Genomic DNA, 20884 nt, shown 5'->3' with positions numbered 1-20884 from the left:
GAGTTTGCGGCGCACTTTTATGTCGTGGGCAGGGACTCTGGACTCACGAGGGGACACCCTGCCCCTCCTGGACTGAGATTGTACCACATGGTGCCTCGCCACGGAAGAGCGGCCGTGTGGGCGTGTTGTGTGGTCGCGGATCATCCCCGAGGGCGTTTTCTCAATCTCACCGGCAGCATCTCGAACTTTACTCTTGGATTTCGTCTGTGTCGCCCTGCAGAACTTGGGTACAATTAATACCGCTACTGGGACCCTCCAGTCAACTCCAATGTCTGACACTTACAAATTCTGGCTTTTGATGCATTCTCAACACAGAGAAAGTGACTGGGTGAAGATGAGCCCCAGGAAGAAGTATTTGGAGGGATAAGAACCGTCTCCATTGCGATGAGCAGTCTGGTCCTCTGGGACGGGGGAGGAGGCCCTGCTGGGTGGCCGTCCTTGGGGGGTTGTCTGATTTTCGCTGACCAGAGGTGCAAGGACATCTAGAATTGGGGAAAAGCCGTTTATAATTAAGGAAAGCCTGGATCATGTGGTCCTCTGATCCTGGTGGCTGTGCTGTGCCCACTCAGAGGATCCTGGTCATTCAGGTTTTAAGGGGACTGGGCATGAGCAGGAGCACTGTCCCTGTTGGTGTCTGGATGGACAACTGGTGTGAGTGCCGTCCTGAGGGGCACAGGAAGGCCCCTTGAAGGGCAGCTCCTGGGAGAAGCTGCCTGTGGTCTGGACATTCTGCCCCGACTTGGGCCTGGAGGTGCCTCTGCCTTCCTGTTTTAACCTCCAAGACCACCAGGGGGCGTCACTGTGCTGGCCAACAGCACCCACATACTTCTCACGCATCAGCTGGCTGGACCCTCCAGCTGCCCCGTGAGCGGTAAGGGTCGCCTATCATCCCCATCCCAGGATAAGGAAGCACGCCTGGAGAGAATCCATTCCCTGAGGCCCCCAGATGTCAGGGCCGCAGCCAGGATTCAGGGCTCAGATGAGGACTGAAGCTCCTGGGTGTTGGTTTTGACGACAGGATGGCCTCAGCTCCACGTCTGTCCCACTGCGTCCTGCTCTGAAGTGGGACCAATGCTGAGAAATCAAACTCTGGTTTGGGAACTGCTGTGGTCTGTGTGGCCCCCCAAGTTCATATGCTGACATCCTTAGCCCCAGTGCGATGGTCTCAGGAGGTGGGGCCTGTGGGAGGTGATTAGATCACAAGGGTGGAGCCCTCGTGAATGGGATTGGTGCCCTTTTTATAAAAGAGACCCCAGAGAGCTCCCTCACCCCTTCCACCCTGTGAGGACACAGTGAGAAGACGGCCACCTATGAACCAGGAAAAGGACCCTCGTCAGACACCAAATCTGCCGGCCCCTTGACCTTGGGACACCCCAGCCTCCAGACCGTGAGAAAGAAATTTCTGTTGTGTAAGCCACCCAGTTTATGGTGTTTTGTTACAGCAGCCCAAACGGACTAGGACGGAGACCCGGAGGCCTAAACACCATCTTATTCTCCCGTTTCTCAAAGCACACATTGTGATCTTTTGTTTTTCTTTGACAACCAGCAAGGAAAACAGCTGGCACGCCATGCCAGGCCTGCGGCTCCAGGGCCCCCAGAGGGAGAGGAAGGCCAAGTACAGAAGGCAGACTTTATTGTGGCACAAATCGAGAGGAGGGGACGCCGCCAGCAGCTCTCGGGGGGAGAAAACCAGAGACGAGGTGTCTGCCCTGCACACCTCTGCTTGGCTGAGGTTCTGGTTAACAGAGCAGACGGACAGACACACCCAAACAGACACAGAGACGGGAGGCATGGTCACGTCCAGTTTTGTTACCAGGATCACTCGTAGCTTAAAAATGAAACAAGCACCAGCCCGCCAACACACACACACACAGGAAGCTCTGCAGGCAGCGCCCCTACTGGGAATCAGACTCCCCGCCTTCCCGTTAGCCGGCCCAGGCACATCACAGCTACACCAAACGTGCCGGCATCCGACTCCAAACTTCAGAAAAAATTAAGAACGAGAATTTTATATTTTCTTCCCACAAATGAAAAAGTAACAAAATCAACATTTTGACTCTAGACTCTGGTGGAAGATGGTGTCTGGCTCTCACATACAGCTCTCCCTGGAATCATCGTCTCTTGCAGCCGTCCACTGCCGGGTGCTCTGAGGCCCACACTTGTCCCTCACCCACCTTGTGAGAGCGTCCCAGCCAACCTCTGACGAGGGCGGGGACCACCGCAGTGCCCGTGAGCGGGGAGGCCGCTGGGACCACAGGGACCAAGAGGACAGCGCAGCCTTGCCAAAGGGAAAGGAACAGAAGGCGGCGGCCTTCCCACCCTGGAACTCCACGGGAAGCCTGCTGGTGGAGGTTCTGGCAGAGCTGGGGGTGGGGCGGGAAGGCTGGGTCTGAGAAGCAGGTTCCCCAGGGTGTTCTGGGGACACCTGTCACACAGGGGGTTGCCTGGGGTAGAGTGTGGGACCCCGACACCCACTCCGGGGGAGCCACAGTGCACAAGCAGACACTCTGGAGAAGCAGCTGGCCTGGCCCTGTCAACGTTTGGGCTCCCACCGGCGTTCCTGGGGAACCTTGTTTCTGAGGCTACCTCGTCATGCTCCCCAGAACTCCTCTTTCACGGACACTCTGGGAAACACAGCAGCCCAGAAACCACACTCTCTGGAATGAAGCCCTTGGCTCAGCTGAGACCAGTCACCGCATAGACAGTGGTGAGGGGAGTGTGGACAGGGCCTGGCACTCAGCCCCGGGGACACTGCGACTGGCCCTGCTCCTGACCTAGGGGGGAGGAGGACCCTGAGCCCCCAGAGTGTGAAGCTGGGAGACGGCTCAGGAGGGCGACGCTGCACCTAGCGGGAGGGGGAGGAGGAGGACTGTGCAGAAGCAGCTCAGAGAGCTAAGGCTGGGCTCCGCCCCTGAGCACAAGCAGAAGGGCCTGCGAGCGCCTAGACGAGGCGGGTGACGTGGCAGTTGCTGGGCTCGTCCAGGTACAAGGTGCTGAAAACGTCGTTGAAGAAGGTCGGGTGGTACCTGCAGGCTCGCTCACAGTCTGGGTTGAAGTTCACCTCCAGGATCTGTGGCTGCATCACTCGCTTGCCTGACGGCACAAAAGCACAGGGCATCTCACTCCTGGGAGGGTGGGCTGCTGGACCCCGTGAGGGCCAGGGAGGGCCTACAGCTCGCGTCTCCTGGCTTCTCAGGGGGCAGGGCCTGAAGCCTACTCCTCGAGGGGCAAGGCTGGAGCTGCCTCCACCCTCAGGAGTAACGTGAACCAGCACATCCAGCTCAGATGTCCAGTTTAGTCGAAAAGAGAAGGCAGAGATACAGGCTCGGCACTCTGGAACCGAGGGTGGCCTGCCAGGGCTGCCCACTCCCTCCGCCTTTTACACCGGGCTCCTCTCCTTGTGAGTTCTCTCCCAACGCCACTGAGCCCACCCACCCTTCTTGCCTGCACTCTGCCCTGCAGGCCGTTGCCCCTTAACGGTGGGCCTCCCCAGACCCAGATCTCCCTAGGCAGTGCTGACTGGGGCAAGGAGGCAGTGATGCCTCCCTCTGTCCCCTGTGGGCGGCTGGTGTGGGGAGGGCTGGCTGGCTGGCTTTCGGTGAGTGGGGGGGGGCAGTTTGGATTATGGGGTGGGGGGGCCCCCCTCACCATCTGGACGGTTGTCCCACTTCAGCATGAGGTCGATGGCATACACGGCCCTAGACGAGGGATAGTCACAGAGGCCCAGGGGCGGTGGCTTGGCACATACCACTTGGAACAGCTCCGTGAAGGCCTGGAAGATTTCAGCCTGGGGACCGGGGAGGCAGGGTCAGGGGGTCTGCCCGGCTCTGATGCTGGGACCAGCCCCCCAGAGCAGCTTCTCAATACAGGGTGCACTGCCCCTTCCTGAACCCCAGCCCCCCTCCTCCGACATCCTTCGTGTCTCCCGACCTGGCTACAACCACCTCTGCCCGATGCCTGCCCCCTCTCACTTCTGTGTCCTCCTACTGCACACCGGCCTGTGTCTCGCGCCTGGAAGCCCCCATGGGCCCCAGTGCACCAAGGTGTGCAGAGCAGCCCTGGAGATGCTCTCTCCGGGACGTGGAGGCCAGCCTGCGTCTCCAGCCGTGTCCCTGCCGTCCCCTCAGGTTTGCAATTCCTGAGACAGGCAGGTGTCGCCGTCTGGCTGTCCCATGGGTGCCCTGAATGCCCTTCCAGGTCACCTCCCGAGGGGCCCTCCCACAACACCCCACACGGGAGTGGGAGCCAGAGTGGGAGAAGGGGGTCTCAGTCCACACCGTCCCCTTCGCCAGCCTCAGTGGGAGGAGCAAGATCACCCAGAGGAGACCAAGACCCCTATCCCCCTGACGCCAGCCCACGGGGGAAGGCCCGGCCCCGCCAGCTCTGCTCAGGACTCACCTGGACGCTCTTCCAGGGGAATTCTGGGTACTGCTTCTCAAACTCAGGTATGAACTCGTCATAGTGCACCTGTGACAGACACCGGGCCCGTCACACTCTGCCCGGGGCCTCCGCTGGGCAGGGAGGGGGACGCCTGCCCCGCTTGATGCAGAGCCTCTGACACTTGCTGGGGCCACAGGTTGGCGCCCACAGCCTATCCAGCCCCTCCTTGGGGCACAAACGGGGGGCAGGAGACTGAGTCTGAGCTCTGGGTCTCAGTGCGTGACTCTGGACAAGCAGATTCACTTCTCGGAGCCTTGGTCTCTCCATCTGTAAAATGGGACAAGGCCCCCTGCCCAGCAAACCTACTTCGCAGGCTGCTGTGACCCTCAAGCGAGACCCCAAACGCTGAGGGCTCGGTGGGCTGTGAGGCCCAGCTGACGTGTCACCATGCCTGTCTCAGAACGTGCACTGGAGGTGGGGCTCAGAGCCGCGTCTGCAGGCCCCAGGCCCCAGCTCACAGCTCAGCACCAGCTCAAAGTGTCTGAGGACAGCAGGAACCTCTCAGGCCAAGACTTTACCCGAATCACACCTGAGCACGCGGGCGTCAGCTCAGGTTTCTCCCAGAAAGGACCGGATGGGCCCCCTATGGAAGCCCGACATTCACGCCCTGCTGGATGTGTCCCCCGACACAGGGGCTTTGGAGGAAATGTGGCTCCCACACTTGTTTTATAGGGTGAAGGCACTTGGTTCCCCCAGAGAAACCTTCCAACAACGTCCTCGGCTTGGGGTCCTAGGGACCGGCCTTCAACACAGGCCAGGATGGGAATAGTGACAAGAAGCGACCGCCCCTGCCAGGGTGTGCAGAGGAGCACGGGCACTCTGGTGCAGCTCTGCTCCTAGGCACCCGCCCGAGAGGACGTCTCAGACACGGCCCGGCGAGGCGTCCCCGAGAGCGTCCGGTGCAGCACGCTTATTAACAATGAAAACCCAGAAATGACCTAAGTGTCCATTCACGAGTGAGCGACAAGAATGACCCGCAGCTAAACTTGGCAACAATGACGAATCTAAAAATGTGATGCACAGCAAAGAAAGCCACAGAAGGATCTGTTCAATAGGAGACTGTTATACAAAAACTTAATTACGCAAAACATTCATCTGAATCATTTAGGGACGTGCTCACGCTGAAAAGAATCAAGACATGCCCGGGAAAGACAATCACAACGTTCAGGGAGCGGCGACCTCTTGAGAAGGAGGGAAGAGAAGGCCCCCTGCAGGCCAGAGTCCAGCAGGGTGGGAGAAGGGGTGCGCCCTACTTGCTGGCTGCCTGAAACAGCCAGTAACCAACCAGCAGGGCAGGGGACTTTTGGGACAACGCATCAGGCGGCTGTTTCTCCGTTCCTCCTTCCTCCACCCAGAGCCAGCCTCTCCCTCTGCCCAGGCTGTGCCAACCTGTCCCGGGGCACCGGGCCAGCTGGGGTTTGACACCTTCACCTGGAAAGCAGTTCTGTCTTGATGCCCCTTTGCTCGAGGCCCCCAGATGGCGTGGGGAAGACAGAGGATCCAGGATCCAGGCAGGGTCACAAGACAGCAGCAGCAGCCCGCCCTGGGGCCACATGACATGCACCTCTGTACCTCCCCTCCCCGACCTGTGCTCATGCTCAGCCGGAGCTGACCGGAAGGCAGTCTGCGCTTCCTGACTGAGGGACTCTGCTCTGCTCCGACTTGCCGCGGGCCCTGGGAAAGCCTCGGGTCCCCCCGGTTATCTCAGAGCGTGTGCTCCTCACAGCTGCGGGGGGGCTGTTGGAGATAACATGGGCACCAGCAGGCAGCTCCTCTGACTGTCTACACAGCCTGCCCAGGAGACAAGCTGGTGGGTGTGGGGTCTAGGCCCCGCCAGGCCCCTACCTGCTTCAGCACCACACCCGGATCATAGTTCATGACAGTGAAATGTTTCTCATAGTCGTCCAGGTCGTTGAGCGCGAAGGGCCTGCAAGACAAGCAGACAGACACCCGAGTGGGTCCTGGGCACAGCCACGTCTGAGCAGGAGTGGTGCTGGGAGCCCCCGGCCGGGCGCCGACTCGCCCACTGGTGCAAGTGGGGTGGTCCCATGGCCCTCCAGGGTTTGGGTCGGGGTGAGTGATGCTCACTGTGAGGACTCTCCGTAGGTCCACACATGTCATCTCAATGCGCAGGTGTTGCTGCCTATTCTACAAGGACCGCTCACGCCCCTTATGGTGGGAGACGGGGGCAGGGCAAGAATCACCACCATCTACAGAACCGGCTCGGCGGGGCACTGCTGGGTGCAGGAAGGAGCTCCAGGGCAGGCTTTCCCATCCTGAGTAGAAGAGGGGCCCCCTTGCTCCCCTCAAGCCCAGCCAGACCCCCTGGTTACCGGTTGGAGAAGCGCAGCCAGAACACGTCATAGACGAACAACCGCAAGGGCTTCACCGACCGCAGAAGCACGATGTAGCGGACATCAAACTTGACCCTCCCCACGTCTTCTCGCAGGAACAAGACAGGACTTTCAATGTACTTGGACACAACCTGAGGACACAGACGCAGGCTCAGGGCGGCTCTCGCCTCCCCGGGCCAGGACAGAGCCCCCAGAGGCACCCGACCTCGCTGTCCTCACCGGCTGCGGGCTCACACCTGTGGGCCGTCCAGATGCCGTCACCGCATCCCGGGGAACCAGGCCGCTCCTGCAGCCCACTCTCCCACCCCAGTCCCAAGAAGGGCCTCTTCCCACCTTGGTGTCCATGGAGGAACCCTCACCCTGAGCTTTGTTTCTTCCCCTGCCTTCTCAAACCCTTGTCTAGGTTGTGACAGGGTCTTTATCTTCAGAACTTCACTTTAATTGAAGGAAAGGAGCCCACCAGTTCCTAGGTCTTGAAAACTGAATACAAATTCTCAGCCACAAATCCACGAACTGCCCGTCCCACTGCTGGAAATCTCCCCAGTGGTCATCCCTGGGCACGTTTCCCTCAGGCCTCTGCCTAGGTGCACGATCTCATGTCCCGCAACTCCCCCAACGCTGCCTCTGACGGGCCCCGTGTCACTACGGCACCTCCATCCAGGCCCCGAGGCCTCTCTGTCCTGGCCTGCCGGACACCCACGTGAGGTGCAGTGTGTGTGGGGCCTCTGGGGTCAGACAGACCTAGGATGGCTCTGATCAAGGGCTCCCCCCCTCACCAGGACTGTCACACAGCCCTCCCTGCAGGCAAGGGCAGAGGAAGGAGTGGGGGTGGGGGCTTCAGACTCCTGTGAGCTGAGCGACCCCGAGTCACTGCCGTCCCTTGACCCACTCGCACAGGTCCTTGACACCAGAGGCCCCTCACCCCGCCTCTTGGTGGCTGGCCCATGCACTGAGCTGTGGGGCCTACCTTGGGGGAGCTCTCTCGGTGCCGGATGACACTGTGGAGGCTCTTGGTGATGTGGGTGTCCAGGCTGCGGGCCAGGTTCCAGGGCTTGCAGATCCAGTGGTTGTCCTCGCCCCTGGGAACAGAGGGGACAGCTAGGCTGTGCCCAGGCCACCCTCTCAGGCAATGTCTCCCCAGGACAGTGGCAGCAGAGGGGCACCCATCCTCCCCTAGGGAGCTGAGGGAGGTGTCAGAGATGTCAGAGGCAGGGCCGGAGGGAATAGGAGGAGCTTGCTGGAGCCAGGGAGCCGTGCCCCAGGTGGAGGGACCGGTCGAGCCGCGGCGGGACAACCACCATGGCTGGCTGTAGGCTCAGTACCCATGGCTCCCAGCACTGCGGCCTGCACACAGCAGGTGCTCAGCTAAGGAGCAGGCTGGATGTATGAGGATGGGTGGGGGTCACAGAAGCGTGATGGATGTAGGAGCCTTGGCCTGCATGGCTCCACAGGGGGCCAGGGTGGGGGCTGCTCACCGCCTCTCCCGCTGCTGGAAGTAGCTGACAAACTGGGGCAGCTCGGTGCGCAGGTTAAAGGTGCGGGGCAGCCAGGCTGGGCCCTCGGGGCCCCCCGCCCGGCGTGCGACGGAGGCCAGACAGTCCTTCACCGTCAGCAGGTTCTCGCAGGGGAACTGGTTCAGTAGCACGCCGGGCCTCTCCTGGCTGAGCCTCCTGTGGGGCCAAGCAGGCAGGCGGGTCAGAGGCGGCGAGGGGCTCCGGGGGGGCCGGGTCGAGCCCAGGGCTGGGAGGGCCTCACCTGTAGTCTTTGAAGTGCGAGAAGCTGTAGAGGATGTCGGCGTCCGCCTCGCTAGGGGTGAAGGCGAAGCGCGGGTGGGTCAGGTGGCTGAGCACCTGCTGGATGTCCGTACAGACCCTGCGGGGGAGGCTGGTTGGAGTCAGACACCAGGAGCAGACCCCAGGCCTCTGCTGTCTGTGCGTGAGGGGGCACTCGGGCCCTATGACCCCAGGAGCTCCCCTACAAGGTGGGCCCACTGGGCCCACCTCAAACTCGTCGTTAGGATGAAATGGGATAACCTCGAGTGTTTAACGAGTGCAGGCTCTTTCCTCGCGCACGGAAACAGAGGACAGGTTGACACTACCATCTCCCACGGACACACTAAGAACTCTGCCCTCAGAGAAGGGAGCTGGAGCCCCAAGGACCTGCAGGTGAGCGTGTGCCCAAGACAAGCGCCCCGGACGAAGCCTCGCTCCACCTGCTGCTCGCTGGTGCCTGCCCTGCCTGGCCCGTGCTGGCCCTGGGCAGAGGTGAGGACAGGGCCTGGGAGCCCGTCTGCTGGGGTGGCAGAGAAGGCCACACTATTTTTTTTTTTTTTATGAGGGAGATCAGCCCTGAGCTAACATCCATGCCAATCCTCCTCTTTTTGCCGAGGAAGATTGGCCCTGGGCTAACATCCGTGCCCATCTTCCTCCACTTTATGTGGGACGCCGCCACAGCATGGCCTGACAAGCGGTGCCTCGGTGCACCCCCGGGGATCCAAACCTGGGCCGCCAGCAGTGGAGTGTGTGCACTCAACCGCTATGCCACGGGGCCAGCCCCAAGACGGCCACCCTTTTAAAGCGATGGGGCTGAGTGTGAGGGCAGGAGGGTGGCCCAGCCCAGGACAGCGTTCCAGGGGAGGGAGAATGGTGAGGGCCAGATTGCTCTGGGGGGGGCGAGCATGAGGTGTTTAGTATGTGGCTGGAGCGTGCAACAGGATCTTGAGCAGCAGGCAAAGACTAAGTGGGCCTCGGTGAGGCCTCTGACCCCGAGGAGGTGGAGGGACGCAGGGCATGGGTCTCAGGAAGAGCCCCTGGGCTGGGGAAGTAGCCTCAGGGAAGACGTGGAGGGCCGGGCAGAGGGCCAGCGGGGAGGAAACCCCTAGGACCTGGCGGAAGGGGCAGAGTTGAGCATGTTGCCCATCTCTGGCTGGACAAGGTTTAGGCAGCTAGAGGGAAGGGCTCCCACTGGAGGCCGAGGCCAGTCTGCCCCTGGTGGGGCTGGGACCTGCCCCCGAGCCTGCTCTACATCCGGTGGGCGGAGCACTGCACCTCCACTTCCTTACCTGTAAAATGGAGCGTCTGCTTCCACGTGGGGTCCAGCCTGGGCTTGCCTGCCCAGCCTTATGCAACTCGGCAGCCCACGCCTGCAGACCCCTGGGAACGGCCCCTCCTGGCAGCCCAGGTGCCCATCCTAGGTGGCCAGCACGGTCACTGGCAGCACAGGCTCCCTGCTTTCGGGAGGGGCCACTGTGTGCAGGCCTGGCTGTGTTTTCTCTCCAGGACCAGATGAACAGACACCCCCACCTGTCACAAGATTCTCTCTGTGATTGTGAGACTCTCCCCGGGCATTTCTGTCCCTCCAGACCGCCGGAAGACAGCGGACTTACTGAGCACCTCCCCAAGCCAGGCGCTGCTGGAGGAGCCGTGGGAACTGGGGGAGTGTGAGGAAAGTCTCATCACGGGCTGGGAAGGGGGCTACGCACTTGAAGATGTGGTCCTGGGGATGCGTCACCGGACTGATGGCAAGTGGCAGCTTCTCCTTGTTTTCCTCCAAAATGGCCTGGAAGGAGAACACTGGAGGTAGAAACAGACCTTCAAGAAAGGGAGCAAGTGAACACACACCACCCATCCTGGTACATCAGGGTTTTATGATCTCAGGAGCATCCCCAGGGCTCAGGGAGAGGCTTTCGCAGGTTCCGCAGGACCCAGAGCCCTCTGACCACCCCCACCCCGGGATTCTGGGGCTGAAGGCCCCTCAGGTGCTGAACAGCCCACTTTGTGTCAAAAGAAGAACGTAAACATTGTTCTAAATCTTCTCAACGCTACCTCCAAATACAGGCAGCTGAGAAGGTGCCCAGCCTGTCCTGGGAGGGGGCTGCTTGGTTCTAGGGGAGCCCCAGGGTCTGTTCTGAGTTCAAGCAATGTGGGGGTTTAAACCACGTCCAGACTGACACTCCCTTCAAAAGGCAGAGTTAATTTATCTCCCCTGAGTGTGGGCCGGACTGAATGAGTTATTTCTAACAAACGGAAGAAGTGGAACGACAGTGTGCTCCTTCCCGAAAGGCCCAGCGGCTCCCTCCTTGCTCTCTCTTGGCCACTCGCTCTAAGAGAAGTCAGCCACCACGTTGTGCGGACACCCCGCAGCCCGTGGAGACGCTGTGTGGGGAGGAACCGAGGCCTCCCGCCAACAGCCAGCACCACCTTGCCAGGCGTGGGAGTGTGCCACGTGGAAGCAGGTCCTCAGCCACCTTGCAACTCCCATGACGTGGCCCTGGTGGACAGCCTGAGTGACCCTCATGGGGGGACTCCTAGCCAGAAGTACCAGCTGAGCCCCTCTCGACTGCTGTTCCACAGAAAGTTTGTGAGATAATACACGTTTGCTGTCCTAAGCTATGATGTTTTGGAGTAATTTGTTACCTGGTGATAGCTGACTAATACAGGCAACCTCAGGGCCCAGGGCCCAGGCCTGACGCTGATGGGTCAAATGGGGAAAAACCACCAGGACGTTTCAAATGAGCAGTGTTTGGCCTCTTAGCTCCTCTTCCTGGCCAGTACAGGGCGTCCCAAGAAAAAAGACTAATTTTAATTCCTGTTCCTTTAACCACCTTCAGATCAGGAAGTCTTTGTCCCTAAGCCATTCTTTTTTTTTTTTATAATTTTATTTATTTATTTATTTTTCCGCCAAAGCCCCAGTAGATAGTTGTATGTCATAGCTGCACGTCCTTCTAGTTGCTGCATGTGGGACGCGGCCTCAGCATGGCCGGAGAAGCGGCGCGTCGCTGCGCGCCCAGGACCCAAACCCGGGCCACCAGCAGCAGAGCGCGCACACTTAACCGCTAAGCCACGGGGCCGGCCCATCCCCTAAGCCATTCTTAAGCCTCGCCCTCTTGTATTTGCTCACTCGTTCAAACATCTACTTGGCGCAGGCGCTCCCTGAGGCTCTGGAACACACCCCTGAATCAAGAAGGGTGACCACCGAGTCTTCGGCGTGGTTGGTTCAATCACTACCGGCTTAGATAGAATTCACGGGGAAAAGTGCCAACAGGACCATGGCTACAGCCCAGCCTCTCCCCGTCAGCAGCACTCACAGAACAGCTAACACCACATGGTGCTTCCCGCTCTAATTCCAGTTAACTTGTCTGCTCCTTTCCACAGCCCTCGGAGGCCTTCAGTGAGCGTCTGATGTGCCAGTGGGGGCAGGGCAGCTTCAACACGGTGGGGCAAGGTGTGCGGCCTCTGCCCACAAGCTATCAGGTCCCCCTGGCTTTGAACTCCAGCTTTCCCACCAGCTGTGTGATCTTTGGCAAATTACTTAACCTCTCTGCATCTCAGTGTCCTCATTCTCACTAAAATGAAGAAAAAATAGGACCGTAAGTCCTACTGTTACAAGGATTGCAGTAGAGTGTGTCCATAAAGTGCTAAGTACAGGCTCTCTCGTTGCCTGGTTTCCAACTGGTACCAGCCAACATGAAGCAGTGGCAGATCAGAGGGCAGGGAGGGAGGAGAGAGTGGTAGTGTTAACCCCTGCCCAGCCCTGTGTACAGGATCCATTTCCCCCGACCCGAGGCCTCACTAACCCTGACTCTCTAACCCCCACCCCATGTCCTGGGCTCTGCGTTAACTCTCACCACCAGCCGGGCACCTGTGGGTGGGCCAGCCGGGGTCTGTGAGGCTGATGGAGAGGCTGCCCACCAACTGAAAGCACCTTTGTTGTCTGTAACAATGTAACACTAACGACAACCATTTGTTGAGGGCCTACTATGTGCCGGAAAACATACCATACAGTGTTGGAACACAGTGTCTTAATGTCCCTGGTGAGGGAGGTGTCAGGAGATAAGGAAACAGTACTGAGCCGGGATTCACAGCCAAGCTGCACGGTCTACACTGTCCCCCCAAGTCCTGGCAAGGAGTCCCCGAAAATGAGGAAGAGCAGCACTGGCCACCAGCACTGCCGGCTCCACCTGACCCTCTGGAAGTATGGTTCCCAGCATCAGGCACCCTGGGGCCTGGGCTCGGGCTGGCGCCCAAGCTGTGTGGCCACAGGCAACTCACATTCACTCCCTGAGCTCTGAGCCCCTTGTCTCTCACATGCTCTCAAACTCTTCTCTCCCTCCCACAGTAACTGGCTGGTGTTCAATAACATTTGGCGACTGGGTGGAGAACGTTCCAGAAGCCACCAGGCAAACAGACCCAGGGGCCGGAGGTAGAGGGTCACACCTGGTAGTGCTCATCGGGTGGCTCAGGCGTGGAGGAGCTGAGGTCCAGCATGTCGGCGGGGGCCCAGGGCAGCAGCATGCACTTCCGGATCAGAGGATCTGCCTCTCCATAGGCAAAGTCCCGGGTCACCTCCTCTGCACCAAGACACGCGTGCCCATCAGGGGGCGGCAGGAAACCGGGGCCCAGGCCCATCCTCCGGGGCGGGCGGGTGTCTGACTTACCACCCGTGTCCAGGTCCCTCAGGGGCCACAGCAGCGTGTAGGCCACCTGCTGGGGCATGTAGAAGAAGGGTGCGGTGGCAAAGCTGGGCACGTCCGCGTGCTGGATGCGCGAGCCAAACTCGTCCATGACGTACCACACTGGCACCTTCTCCTCGGCCGTCTGTGGGCAGAGCGCACAGCCACCCTTGACCATCGGTCTTCCTCCCTGTCCCTTCCGTCCATGCACTGTCCACGCACCCAAACACCAAGCAGCCACCCATCTACGCCCAACTCTTCAAGCCTGAGGCATCTCTCATGTGCACCCCCAGTCCCTTTAACCCGAGGCCCCAGGGACAGCGGCCCTGCCCTGGCAGATCAGGACACAGGCTGGCGGACTGCAGCGTGACCGCTTGTGTGGGACAGGAGCATGGAAACAAGGCACGTGGCCCAGAGGCTACACAGATGTGTTCGGTTTTGTGTGTATAGCAGGGGGAGAAGGGGGAGACTTCGAGTTCAGGGAGGGCTCCCTGGGGGAGGCAACATCTAAGCTGAGATCATGAGAAACTTTTGTCTTTCCCCAAACTAAAAGTGGTAAGGGGCTGGAGCATAAGGGCGAGTCTGGGGAGGCGGGAGGTGACAAAAGCCCGGGACACGTGCTAAAGGGATATGACTCCATATCTGGACTTCTCCAGAAGCAGCGAGGAACCACTGAGGGCTTTCAAGAGGGTGACAGAACCAGAAGGCACCAGGAAAGAGGCAGCCGAGTCACTGAGCCCAAGTCTAGGGGTCTGAGAGAGGGCTGTATCCTGTGAGCTCACAGGCCACGCAGACACACGGGTCCCCGGCACTGGCTGGCTCAAGGCAAAGAGTAACAGGCCCACAATGATGCCACACAGAACACGGGGGGTTTCCATGGGCCCCGGGAGAAGATGAATTTGCTTACTTGTGGGGTAAAGCCCCCCAAGCTGGGTTGAGGCCTCTCCTGGACCAGCCCCCCTTGCTAGCCCTGACAGCGTGGGCCAGTGAAGGCCTATGTCTGTGTCTGTCCTCCGCCTCCCCTGGGGCCCGGCTGCCCACTCACCCCGTGGGCCAGCTGGTAGGTCTGGTTGAACTTCCACATCTCCTCCAGCACCAGGTCCACGGCCTCAGGGCTGGGCAGCTCGCCGTGGAACTCGACGCCCATCAGGTTGGCCATGCGGTGCAGCAGCCCGGGCACCTGCTGCAGCTGTTGGCGGGCGTGCTCCACGCGGCACGTCCAGGCGTGGTCGATGAGGAAGATGCTGTAGGCAGAGACCATGGGAGGTGTGAGGCTGCCACGCGGGCACGGCAAGAAGGGAAGAGTAGGGAGAGGGCAGCAGGGAGAATCCAGCTGAGAATTCCAGTGGGCCTGGGTGGGGATCCTGGGTCTGCCGACCACTCACCGTGTGGCCCTGGGCAAGTTCCTCTCCCTCTTCTAGTTTCTAAAATGGCAACGGGGTCTCTACCTCCTATCCCCGGGCTGACACGAGCAGCCAGTGAGACAAAACACACAAATACTTGTGTACTCAGCGATTATTACAGCAATCACTGCGACAGTGAGTGCCCTCAACTGGACTTTTAACCCCTGGAGGACAGGCCCAGCTTCCTCACCTGGCTGCACGGCAGTGGCTCAGCAAAAGCAAAGGCCACGCGCACGGGGAGGCCAGCAGCAGGCAGACGCGCAAAGGAGCTGCCATGTGGAATGCGTGCATGCACGCACGCCGGGACCTCTGGGCACTTGCTGGGAAGCATCAACACCTTTCGGCAAGAGAGGCTTCCAGTCGTCACACGGACGGACACCTGCAGCCCAGAGGCTCCGATTTCTCAGAGGAGCCCAGGGGGCCAGCTGCCCGGCTCGCGAACAACCGCGCGGGGGCTGCAGTGGAGGACAAGGAGGTCCAGCGCAGCCCAAGGCTCGGCCTGCCCCCTCCCACAGGTCAGGGCTGCCCAGACACTGTCCAGAGCCCGGGTGGACTAGGAGGCCCCAAAAGCACAGGTGTGAGTGCCTGATGGGCAGAGCGGCCCCCGGCCTCTGTTCCCCAACAAAATGAAAGAATAGCAAACGCTCCAGTCCTCACGCCAGGTGGCAAGTTCAGCAGCATTTACTTTACTGTGTTTATATTACTTCTTGTTTGTACATCCTAAAACTGACGAAGATTTATTCCTGCCTCATGCTTAAGTTTATGACCGTGTGCTGCAGTGCACAGAGCCAGGCCTTCAAGGTGGAACACCTAGGAATGACCCTGGGTAAGTGCACATGAAGGGTGCTGTACTCGGCGGGTGTGGGAGGGGGTGGAGGCTGGGGCCTGCCATCAGGGGGACTCACAGAGGCCTGGAGGAGAAAGGCCGGGGAGCAGGGGGTGCTGTGGAGCTGAAACTAACCCCGGGCTCCAGGCCCAAGACTCCCTCCCAGGCCCCTCCCAACACCGACTGGGGCGGTGTGTGTGGTGAAGGTGCAGAGGCCTGAGCTCCTGGATGTGGCTGTGGTGGCTGCGGTGCCTGCGCCCCAGACACGGCACAGGCGGGAACACCGCAGGTGTGCACAAAGGTGGGCTACCCTGAACTTCACGAGAAGGGGAGCGTGAAGTTCCTGAGGCAGAGAGCATGGGGTGGAGGCACTTGACTGCTGTAATTACCTGTGTGGCCACTCCCGCCCCCTCCCAGGCTGGGGAAGGAGGCTGGGAAAGCTCCGCAGAAGAGGACGCCAGACCCTTCCCTGAGGAGCTGTGGACACAGGGCCCAGTGACCTTCAAAGGCTGGCAATTTTCTTCCTCAAGGTTCCAGTAAAGTCAGGCAGAGGGGCCTGCAGGCCTGTCCTGGCTGAGGACAGCCCCTTTCGGCCTGGGGTCCAGTCTTAGCTCTGCCCCGTCTACCCTGTGGCTACGGGCCTCAGCGTCCTTACCTGAGGACTCAACCAGGCCACATTCCTCCCATTCCCGGGCATAAAACCCTGGAGAACTCTGTTACATGCGCTTTCCCAGGCTCCACCCAGAGAGTCACTCAGATTCAGCAGGACCAGGGAGAGGCCCAGGAGGCCTTGTGAAAGCCCGGGCTCGCGAGTAAGACTGCCCTGGGTTCAGTACCCACACCCCTAACCAGCGGTGTGACCTCAGGCAAGTCCTTCCCCTCTGTTTCCTCATCAGCAAAATCGGAACTCAGCACACCCCCGTTGTGGTTAAGTGAGACATGGGGAGGCTGCTTGCAGGACAGCATGAAACACGACTAACACGGGAGGTCGTCACCGGCGGGGCTGACACCCTGAAGCCCAGGTGGAAACATAGGTGGCCACCAGTGCATGTCACCAGGCTGGCTAAGTGACCAGAGCTTGGCACACAGGAAGCATGAGTGTTTGCAATTATTGCTCTTCCCCAGCGGGCACAGTCCTGGTGAAATCCCTCTAGAGGCAGCCCGGCCCTGAGAGCGGCGGTGTGGGTGGCGGACACAGGCCTGCACCCCTACCTGTTGGGGTCGGCTGCCTGGAGCCCGTTCTCGTGGGTGACGATGACCTTGTAGCAGAGCTCGCCGCCAGGGTTGGGCTTCTTCCTCCGCACTTCCCGCGCCGCCTCGTCCCCACTCCCGTCATCCTCCACTTCTTCCACTTGCATGATCCCAAACATCTCCCCGGCGTCAAAAACCTGGGGGTCACAGCAGGGGGAGTTGGCAGGACACCCCCCAACCCGCTCCCCACAGCCTGGACTCCTGCTCCGGGAGAAGCCGCGAGGGCGCCACACCCTGGCCTCAAGGACAAACTAAACCCCTTAGAAGCAGGACCTAGTTATTGCCCAACTACCCATTTTACAGGTGGGGAAACTGAGGCTCCTGAAGAAATCAGTCAGAACTGGGACCTAACCTACCCCAGTACAGGGACCATCGTCCAGGGCCCCTCGCCCACAGGACCCATGCTCAGAAGTGGGATTGCGTGTGTGTTCCAACTACATCTAGTCTGGTCCTTCCCTCTACAGGGAAGATGAGCCTCCAAAGGCAGAGGGGTAGGTCTGGTCACTCTGCAAGTGAATGGAAGAGTCGGGATCTTGGTGGCCAGAGACCTCATCCCAAGGCCACTCTCACTGGAAGAACCAATCCAACACCAGGGCAGCCGAGGCACCCCAGAGGGAACAGGTGCCCAAGAGGCCCTGCAGCCGTCACGCCAGCCCAGCCAAGAAGCGGTCCAGGCCTGCACGAAGCATGGCCTGGGGGGCCTGGGGCTCATCTCCTGAGGTCCCGGGCCAGAAGACAAGGGCCTCGATCCTTGAGTTTCCCTGGCAAAGGACAAGTGCCAGCCACGTGCAGCTGGTGAAGCAGTCGGCCTCCTCTATGTGCTCTGGAGCCAGGCTGGGCCCCACTCAGCCACACTCACGGACGGTGTGTCTGCCTAAGGTCGGCAACGGGCCTTAGGGAAGATTCTGGAGCTAGGCCACGTGACCTTAGTCACTGAACCACTCTGTGCCTCAGTTTCCCCATCCATACAATGGGAATATTACAACGTACCCCTAGAAGGCTGTTAGGAGGATTACATGATTCACACACATATAGAGCCTAGAAGACCCTAAACTCAGCATACACGCCGTCAGCATGTGCCACCAGCACTACACTTCTGAGATTAGTCTCTCACCTGGGAAGGGGTGTCACCCACCTTCCAGGAGCTACAGGTGTTAAATCAATAAAACAGTGCACACGCCAGGGACTCAGCAAAGGCAAGCTCTCCCCTAAAACCTACTTCTCACAGCTCAGTTAAAAAACAGAAGAAAAATTCATCCCAGCAGTTGGAAACCAGCTGTCTATACAGGCACAAGCAGCTGTGTGTGCCAGGCAGGCAGGCAGGCACCTTGGGGTGAGAGGATGGACCACTCATGATCTTGCCCAGGGAGTGGAGAGCCGTGTGGCAGAGACAGGTAGGGTTGGGCCACTGAGAGGACCAGGTAAATGGTGCCGGGGCCTGGAGGGCCCGGGGAAGACTTTATGGAGGAGCCATAATCAGAGATGAGTGATGAAGGAAGGGGAGATTGAAACACGTGGCCGTGGGGTGCTGTGAAAGGGCACCAGGCAGGGGGGCTGCGGAGCAGGTAGAGCAGACCAGGTTCTCCGAAGACAAGAGGAGCTCGGGCTCTCTGGGATGGAGCCTCAAGCTGGGTTCCCCTGTAACCCCCAAAGAACCCGAGGAGGCTACTACCTTCCTCACAGTTGAGAGATCAGGAGAGAGCAGCTCAGAGGGCTGGAATTCACCTTAGACTTCAACCCAGGACCCCAAATCCCCAGCCCTCCATCCCCAAACCTGACGGAGGGAGAGGGCACAGAGGGGGGAGTGTAGGGCCTGGGGACAGATGCCTACCTCGCCTGGCCTCTCCCCAGCTGTGAAATGGGAGTGACCACAATCCCATCATGGTGGGACTGGAGAAGCCCCTAACGAGGTAACAAAGGGGAGTGGTTTTGCAACTGGGAAGTCTGTGCAGACAGGAAAAGAGTTGACACTTACTTTAAAACACTCCCCATCCTTTCCAAGGGAAGTGATTTCTTTTGAGGCAAGGCACCAGGGGGCACTGGCCTTGCGGGGTGGTGGGGTTGAAGGGGCCCATTCCTCTGCTGCCAGGTGCCTGCTCGGCGGGCGTGCACCTTCCCTCACACCTGGCCCACAGCAGCAGCGGCAGGTCTCACTCAGAACAACGGCTGCAGGTTTGGGTCTGGCAAAGTGATGACTCACAGCTCTGCCGGTAACCCGTAACGGCAAGGGAGGGTCATGGAAAAACACTGGCTGCCCCTCGCAGAGCCACAGCGGCCAGGGCAGAAGAGAGGCTACACTCTGGTGACTGCCTGCCGCATGCTGGGCACTGGCTGACGCTTACCTCATGCCACCCCACCCAATCCCCACAGGGCCCCTGTTTCACCTCCTGCTTTCCAGGTGGGCACTCGGGCTCAGACAGGAGAGTGACTTGGGTTTACTGCCCATGGAAGCTGGCAGGGCTGGAGCCATCATGCTCGTTTCACCCAGCACACAAGGACAAACTGCTGGGGTCCCCTCCCACCCCAGCACAGGCCTGGGACCCGGGCACATGGTCAGGAAATGCTGGCGGAACTGACGGCAGGTCACACCAAGAAAGGAAATTCACTGTGTTACAAAAGGGAGGTATGCACCGAGTGCCTCTGACACTGTATCTTTTTTATAGCAACTGTGTGTGTTTTGGGCAGGTAGGTACCTGGTCCAAATCGATTTTACAGATAGAGAAACCGGCAGAGACGGTGGGATTTGTCCAGCAGCCAGGGTCAGGGCACACCCTCTCCTTGCCTCTGGACTTCCTCCTCATCACCTGCACCCCTCCGTCTGTCTCCGCCCCAGGAGGCGGCCCCCCAGAAATGAGCCTGGTTCCAGATAAGAAGACCCCACTATCTGGTCCATGAATGTGCTCCAGCTTCATCACCTGGGCAAACTACCAAAAACCAGTGCCCACCCCTCAGCCAGGACCCGCAGGAGACCCTCTGGAGGCCCAGGCGGGTGAGCAGAATGGAGGTGTCCCCACAAAAAGAGGGAGAACCTAGAAGCACTGAAGCCCTTTTCATTTTTCTTTAGATTCCTTCTCTCTCTCTCACAGCCTGTTGTCTTTAATCTGCAAAATGGGGGTGATCTGGGGTTCAAATCAAACGAAAAAACATGACAGAATTCTATAACCCGATCAGTGAAAGCCACACAAATTCATGGGGCATCTCTTCCCCCTGAGGGAGGCAGGGGCGGAAAGAGAGCTTCCAGTTCTGAAGGCTGACAGACCTTGGGAGAGACCCTTCCTCTTCCTGACCTCAGTTTTCTCGACTGTCTAATGGGACTGCTGTGAGGCTCAGGTGTGTGGAGAACGCAGCACAGGGCCTGCCTGGCACACAACAGGAGCCAAAGTTCATTTTGGTTCCAGTTCCCACCGCAGCCCTGGCCCAGCCCCAGTGCTGGTAGGATCAGGGCCACTACCGGGCTCCGGCGGCCACTCTTAGGTCCCAAATCTAGACGGCTCCTTAACTGCCAAGGAGACAAAGTCGGTGATCACGACATTCGTGGCCCTTCGTCATTAAAACTCTACCCGCTTCTCCAGCCTCGTCCATCCACGCCATCCCTCAACTCCCAGAGGGACACATACTCCTGCCCTGGAACGCGCTTTCTTTACTTCTCCACGTCGCGAACCCCCCAGACACCCTCCCGACCTTATCCGCACGTGACCCCAGGAGGCCTCCCTGCCGCCCCACCCCAGCGGCTCTCGACTAAGGGCCCGTCCAGAGACCACACCCTTCCCGGCAGAAGGGTCCAGAGCCGTCCGCCCCCGGCGCCCAGGGCCCGCGGGAACCGAGGACGGGGGCGCGCGCCCAAGGACCCGCACGCCAGCTGCCCCCGCGCCTCTCAGGGCGCCCCGGCCCCGCCGCCCGGCGCCCGCCCTCCCCGGCGCCCCGCCCGCACCTCGTGCTCCAGCTTGTGCAGGAGGCGGCCCCAGTACCGCTCGGGGACCCCTGACGCGCGCAGCGCCGGGCCGTGCAGCGCCGCGAACTCGGCCCAGGCCCGCGCGCCCTCCTCCGGGTCCGGGCCCTGCGCCGAGCTCGGTGCCGCCTCCGGCGTCAGGCCCGGGCTGCCGCGCCCCGCAGGCCGGCGCTCCGACCCCGCGTCGGCCTCCATGGCGCCTCCACCCGC

The 20884-nt window shown here is 60.1% G+C and overlaps 1 protein-coding gene across 3 annotated transcripts; it reads right to left on the bottom strand.

The window, feature by feature from the left end:
- Window positions 1–1993: 1993 nt before the first annotated feature.
- Window positions 1994–20884, bottom strand: TTLL12 (tubulin tyrosine ligase like 12). Of its 3 annotated transcripts, none has more exons than XM_087448783.1 (14): window positions 20657–20884; window positions 16687–16862; window positions 14291–14489; window positions 13231–13390; window positions 13010–13143; window positions 10276–10352; window positions 8550–8666; window positions 8270–8464; window positions 7762–7873; window positions 6774–6925; window positions 6286–6367; window positions 4399–4467; window positions 3649–3787; window positions 1994–3093 (listed from the first exon to the last, which is right to left on the bottom strand). In XM_087448783.1, the coding sequence occupies exons 1-14, from the start codon at window positions 20867–20869 to the stop codon at window positions 2942–2944; spliced, it is 1977 nt and encodes a 658-aa protein (XP_087304909.1). In that variant the 5' UTR covers window positions 20870–20884; the 3' UTR covers window positions 1994–2941. The 3 variants fall into 3 exon arrangements, with proteins under 3 accessions (XP_087304909.1, XP_087304910.1, XP_087304911.1); XM_087448784.1 differs by lacking the exon at window positions 20657–20884 and adding an exon at window positions 18701–20508; XM_087448785.1 differs by lacking the exon at window positions 20657–20884 and adding an exon at window positions 17082–18672.

Source organism: Ceratotherium simum, chromosome 25, assembly GCF_057802395.1.
Source record: "Ceratotherium simum simum isolate JZ-2026a chromosome 25, ASM5780239v1, whole genome shotgun sequence".
Classification (NCBI taxonomy): Eukaryota; Metazoa; Chordata; class Mammalia; order Perissodactyla; family Rhinocerotidae; genus Ceratotherium; species Ceratotherium simum.
Note: the sequence above shows the minus strand (reverse complement) of the source record. Positions and strands in the feature narration are given on the sequence as shown.